The 6396-nt window shown below is 57.9% G+C and overlaps 1 protein-coding gene across 1 annotated transcript in view; it reads left to right on the top strand.

Moving 5' to 3' along the window:
• Positions 1–3717: 3717 nt before the first annotated feature.
• The window catches only part of LOC148774394 (uncharacterized), a 32183-nt gene continuing 29504 nt past the window's right edge, over positions 3718–6396 (top strand). Inside the window, exon 1 of the mRNA XM_088829976.1 lies at positions 3718–4337. Within this exon, the coding sequence (XP_088686102.1) occupies positions 3718–4311 (594 nt within the window). The 3' untranslated portion in view covers positions 4312–4337. The remainder of the gene's footprint in view (positions 4338–6396) is intronic.

Raw genomic sequence — 6396 nt, 5'->3', positions numbered from 1 at the left:
CTTCATAAGTCACAGACGTTCACAGGCAAGATTCTGAGACACACTATGCTCAAGGGAGTGTAGCTCTGGCATTGTAAATCAAGCTTTGAGGTCAAAGTCATGGCATTTCCCATATGAGGATCCCCAAACCAGAATCTTTACAAAGCAGCCATGTAATTCTATTCAAAGTAGAAGAAAAACCATGAATTATGAAGACAAGTGCACTAAAGGAGCATGAAATTGATCCGTATTCCCCCAAATCACGGCATGGCTCTCCAACCCTGCCCCCACCCCTTTTCAGGAACAAACATATACACACATCCATAACCACCACTGCAAAGAAGAACCTTGAGTTCTGGGTCAAAAAAAAAAATCAGTTGTAACTTTTTAAAAAATTCTCAAATTAACAAAAGATTGCATCTTAATTGAAAACAGAATTTGCGTTCCTAGTAATTTTACTGTCTAGCGTTCAGATAAGAATGCAGAACATAATGAAAGTTCTGAAGTGCTATCAAGATGGCCCACTGCTTCAATTAGAGCTACTTCCAAAGCCTATTTTTCTAGTAAGCGGTAAGCTCAGTTTGAGTAAATCCACAAGCCTGGGCCTCAACAGATTATCCTCTCTCAGTCCTTCCAATGCATCTCCCTCCCCCAAGAGTGGGGAGGGTTTTGATTTTTTTCCCTAACAATGTAATAAAATGACCAACTTATACAGACTCCAAAACAATATGGAAAAAAAAGATCATCATAATAATTATGAATAATAAAATGTGACTGCAAGACATTTTAAATGTATTAATTTGCATTGTTTCAAAAACAGCACGTAGAGCTAATTCTCACTCAAGGAAACTTTACTGTCCTCTCAGATGCTTTTCCTTGGTCTGTACTTGAAAACTACTCACATTCCATTGTACTAGGCAGGATTTCAGTCTTGCGGAGAGGTTTGAATTCTAGGGCCCACTGGCCAACTCTATAACTTTGCATCAGAGCTCATAACTAAGGAACTTCAGTGAGCAGGGGGCTTCGGGCTCCCACTGGCCTTGGCCCCAACCTTCTGTCTCTTTGTTTTGCAACTTTTATTCCTTTGTTCTACTGAACTAAGACCAGGCTTTCCTGCAGCTGGGGTCTGGGCAGTGATTACTTCTGGATTCTGCTGTCTGCATCTCTGTATTTGTAGGAAAAATAATTCCAGGATTAATGAAATGAAGGTCAGCCTCCTCTCTTCTCTCTCATCATATTAGGCTCTAGCTCTCGGAGCCCCGCGTGGCAAATGTGCTGATGCGATGCTGGCGGATCCTCGCTCCTGAGAACACTTCAATGTCCCCTTCCCCGGGAAATCCAGACACCCCGCAAAACCATCGATGCCTGCCGCAAGCCCAAGTGATAAAGACATCGACCCGTGTCCCCTCACCAGATTAATCACTGTGGCTTCCCTGTGATTAAACCGAAAACTTACTCTGCCTCATATAAAAAGAATAGGAATGATCGGAGGAGAAAAACAAGGCACGATTTCAGAGCCACCCGACAAAGATTTGTTTAGGGAGGGAAGACTTTACAGGCATGTCTATACCTTCATGCAGCAGGGTTTTAGAAACAACCTTCCACCCCACCCCTTAGGAACGACCCGTCGTCATGCAGAGGTGGCGTTGTTAAATGATGAGAAGATGCAATTTCTTAATAGCAGTGCGATGGCCCGTGAAATCCCTGCTGCATTATCAGCAAAGCAACAGGGCTTTTCTTTTTCAAGCATTTAGAAAACCTTTCACGCGGGAGAAGGCGTGTGGACACCACCGCTCCCTACCCCACCCAGTCCCCACTTCCACCCTCACCCCCAGAAAACGAGGAACAAGGCCTTGGCAAGAAAGGGATGAAGAAGCGCGACCCGGGGGGTGGGGAGGTGACGCTCGCTGACCCCACTTTCTCTGGGGACTCTTTTCTTCATAGCAGCAGGCGGGCCTCCTATAGCTACACCCGGGTGTAGGGGGAGAGGGTTGCTCTCCTCGCCGCCCCCACATCCTGCGGGTTTCTCCAGGCTCCTCACTCGCCGCTCCGGTTCGGGGCAAAGATGCGGGAGGGAGGCCGTGCGCGCGGAGCTGGAAAGGCTCAGCGCACTCCGGGAGGAGGCGCAGGCTGCGGGGAAGGCTCGCTTCGCAAAGTTAACGTTGACCCGAGCAGGCTGCGCCAAGCCTCAGCCAGAGCGAGCCCGAGTCTGAGCCGCTCACGTATCGCCCCTGGAGCTGGCGGGAGCTGACACACTTCCCCCGGAGCCCCCCGAAGACACTCCGGCTTGAAGGCTGGAGCGCAGTCAGCAGCCCCCACGAGCCGCAGTCAGCGGACCCAAACCCACGCTCTAAAAGTGCGGGGAAATCGCCGACCCGAGCTGGGCTCCTGCCGTTTTCTGGGGCTTCCCCGGCGATCTCGATGGAGGAACTGAGTCCCCGGGAGCGCTCGGTGAGGATAGGGGAGGAAGGGGTAGGGATCCTGCAGAGCACGGTCACGTCGTCGCTTTCGGAAAGAGGCGCAGAGGAGGGCGGGCGGGCACCGCGCCGGGGGCGACTTTCCCCGGGAGACCTGACCGGGGGCGGTCGGCGCGTCCGGGGCGCAGCCCTGCAGCCTCCAGCTCCAGCCGGGTGCAAAGCCCCTCTCTCGAGGCCTCGGCGCAGACCCGCTAAGAGACCCGAGCTGCGGGGAGAGACTGGAGCGCACATCTGGCGCCTCTGTCCCCTGAGCTGCCCGCGCCCACAACTGGTTCCCTTCTTCCTTTTCGATTTTTACACAAATCTTCTCTTACCTCCGCCCTCCCCAGTCCGCTTAGCATTTGTGAAACCTTCTCGAGTCAGTCCTCCCCCCAACCCACCCCGCTCGCCAGACATTCTCATCCAAAGACCAGCCCACCCCCCGCACCCACCCCAAAGAAGCCCCATCCAGGCGAGAGGAAGGTACTGGCGGCGCGCCTCACCTGGGGCCCCGGAGGGTGGGCGCGGGATGCGGGCCGTCGGTCCCTGGCGCAGGGCGAGCGCAGCGGTGTCAGCCCCGGCCGCTGTCCGGGTCCCATTCACAAGTCGGCGGCGGCTGCGAGCGGCCCCCGCGGCATCTGCTCGCGACGCTCCCCTCGGCTGGCGGCGGCCGCGGAATGAGCCGCCGAGCGCGCTAGTGGCAGGAATGAGAAACCGGGGGGGAGGTGGCGGGCGGGGTGGGGGGGGGGGCGGAGAAGGAGGGAGGCCGCCGCTGGGAGGGAAGGAAAGGGCGGGGGGGCGGAGAGGAGCCGAGGCCGCAAGACGCGGCTAGCCGGGCCTCACGAAGGCTGCGGGGGCCGGCCCGTCCGCGCCCCTCCACGCAGGGACCCCCGGGATGTCAGCCCCGGGATTCGTGGCCACCCCGCTACCCCGCTCTGGGTCGCCGCACTCCGGATCCCCTGGGTCTCAGATGGAGTCTGAAGCGACTGAAGTTGGGCTCCAGGGACGCACAGCCAATCAGGGAGGGCGGCAGAGGAAAGCTGGGGAGGGCTCCGGGGCCCCTCTTTCCTCCTTCGCCCAAATCCGCTCCAGCTGGTCAGGCTGGGCCCTGGCCCAGAAGGCTTGGGTGGTGGGTAGGGGGGAAAGCATCGCCCAAGTTGGGGAGGCAATCGGGAACTGTTCCTCCTCACTCCACCACCCCACGTTCCAAAGACCCCTCCACGTCGGCGGCTTCTGCCCTGGCCCCTCTCTCCGTCCCTAGCAAACTCTGCTAAGGGTGCGGATGGTGAAACCTGGAGGAGGGAGACTTTGGACTTACGAAGAGCCACGTCTCCTTCTCTCCCAGATCTCCTCCCGCCACCCGTCTCCAAAGCCTAGTGTGCGTAAGGGGAACGGGGCCGGGGAGGGGGGCCAGGATCGCTTAGCCAGGGTCGGCCCGGCCCCCGCCCCAGGCAGGTACAGTGGCCCCCGCCCGCACGAAGGGTCACTTGTTGCCTCAGGCCCCTTCGCTGCGCCCCCCACCCCAGGCTCCGAGCAGAGTGCGGTTCTGCGGGAGACCCGGCCTAAGGACTCAATGCCCGCATCCTTCCTGAGTCCCGCCCTGTACCCCTCTAAGAAGACTCCTTGGAAGAAGGGGCCCCGGGCCTGCTTCCTGCCCTTGCGGAGTCGCCGGGAGAAAACGCTGGCCGGGCCCGGGCTTCGGAATCACGCCAGAGGCTGGGCGGGGCCCTCGTGCCTCGGGGAACGGTACCGGGACCCGCTCACACTGCCGTCCCTAGGGAGGAAGGCGGGCCACTGTGGCCGGAGGGGGACCTCTGGCCGGAACAAGTTTCTCGGGTGGGAGGTGGCGGAAAAAGCAGAGGCGGAGGGAAGATGATTACTGGAATCGCAGGAGGGACGGCGGTGAGGACCGAAAAGGAGGGACGGGCTCGCCAAGAAGGGGGAGGGGGCGAGAGGGGTGCAGTCGGGCCGAGGAATTAACATTAAAAGAGGTCGAAAAAGGAAGAGGGCGCCGAACTGCGCGCGAACGGGGAACCGAACTGGAGAGGTGGCGGGACCGAGCGGGGCAACCGAAGCCCGCCCCCGGGCTCCCGGCCCCGGGCTCCCGCGTCCGCGTCGCACACGGAGCCCGGGCGTTCGCACGCGGCGCCCGGGTGCGCGCGGGGCGGGCGGCGGGGCGGGGCCGGCCGGTACCTCGCCCCCGCCCCCCGCGCGCCCGCCGGCTTCTCGGCGGCTCTGGGGTCCCCGGGGCGCCGGAGGCCGCCCCCGACCGCGTGCCGGGCAGAGCCGCAGACTGCTTCGCCCTCCGAGCCCCGGTGGCCCTCAAACTGCTGGTTCCTGGGCCGGGGGTGAGGCCGCTGAGTTTGCCATTTCTCATTTCTTTTGCTCTTAAGCGCACCACCCTCCCCAGACCCTTTACTTCGCGAAGGTCGCAAGGAGGCAGGGCTCAGGGCGCCGGGCACCCACTCTCGCCGCACCCGTGCCCACGCGAGGCGCGCGCGAGGCTGCGGCGGCGGGACGCTCCCCCGGGAGCGCAGTGAGCGGGCTGCGGTGCCCGTCTCTTCTCCCTCCTCGGGCCGGTCCCTCACCCCGCGGGGCCCCATCCACACCCTACCTGCGTCCTGTCTTAGCGTCTCTTCACTTAGATGTCTCTTCACCTTCCACTTCTGTGTTCTAAGCCCTAAAACCTGGAGTGTCTCCTAGGCCTCGGCCGAGGTCCCCACCCTCTAACGGGGCAGAGCACGGTCATGGGGGCTCTGAGTTCCCCAGGAGGAGGGAAGGGGGCCCGCTCGCCCTCAGAGATACTCGCCTTTGGCTCTTCGTCTCCCGACGGTGGTCTGAATTTTCTCATGCTCACCACGTAAATGTAAGTGGGAAAAGGAAGGGAATGTGAAGGACTCTTCGGTCTAATTGCAGGTATACAAAAATGTCGAGGATCATTCATGGTGGTTAGGACATGACTTGATCCGTGAGAAAAGTCATTATTTCCATTTTGGAGGCACAGCCAAGGATGGGCCTCGTCACATGTGACCTGACGTTATCCGGAATATAGCCTTTACCTTTGTTTCAGAATTCCTCAAGTGACAGCAGTTTGGTGGTGGTGGTGAGATTTTTTTTTTTTTTTAGACCAGGGGTCCCATGGTCCATGGCCTGTTGGGAACCAGGCATCAGAACAGGAGGTGAGCAGCAGACTGGAACTGGGGAGAGAACCAAGCTTCATCTGCCACTTCACAGTTGCTCCCCATCTCTGGCATAACCAACCAGTCCCTGCTCTCGCTGACGGCCGCCTCCACCCCCCGCCCTCCGTGGTGGAAATATGTGTTCCACAAAACGGTCCCTGGTGCCACAGAGGTTTCGGACTCTTCTGTGAATGATAACATCATTCGGTTTTAAAAAGTATGTTAAAAATCATTCAGTAGATTTCTACTGACATTGCACACCTGAATCAGATGGAACTCCGTGTAAAAGGGCCGTCAGTATTCCTTTGCACAAACCAGCAGTTTTATGCCTGGGTGTCTATTTAAGACAACTAGAAACTAATGTCAGCCCACACACATGTACCTGAATAGCAGAATTAGCCATTATAGCCAAAAACTGGAAACTGTCCAAGTGTCCATCTACTGCTGCTGCTGCTGCTAAGTCACTTCAGTCGTGTCCGACTCTGTGTGACCCCATAGACGGAAGCCCACCAGGCTCCCCCATCCCTGGGATTCTCCAGGCAAGAACACTGGAGTGGGTTGCCATTTCCTTCTCCAATGTGTGAAAGTGAGAAGAGAAAGTGAACTCACTCAGTCCTGTCCGACCCTTAGCGAACCCCACTGACTGCAGCCTACCAGACTCCTCCATCCATGGAATTTTCTAGGCAATAGTACTGGAGTGGCTTGCCATTGCCTTCTCCGGTCCATCTACTAGTGAGTGAATAAATAAAATGTGGTATATCCATATAATGGAATAGTATTTG

The sequence above is a fragment of the Moschus berezovskii genome, chromosome 22 (assembly GCF_049115385.1).
Source record: "Moschus berezovskii isolate FMDL1 chromosome 22, NW_MosBer_1.0, whole genome shotgun sequence".
Lineage (NCBI taxonomy): Eukaryota > Metazoa > Chordata > Mammalia > Artiodactyla > Moschidae > Moschus > Moschus berezovskii.
This window is presented reverse-complemented; position numbering and strand designations above follow the sequence as displayed.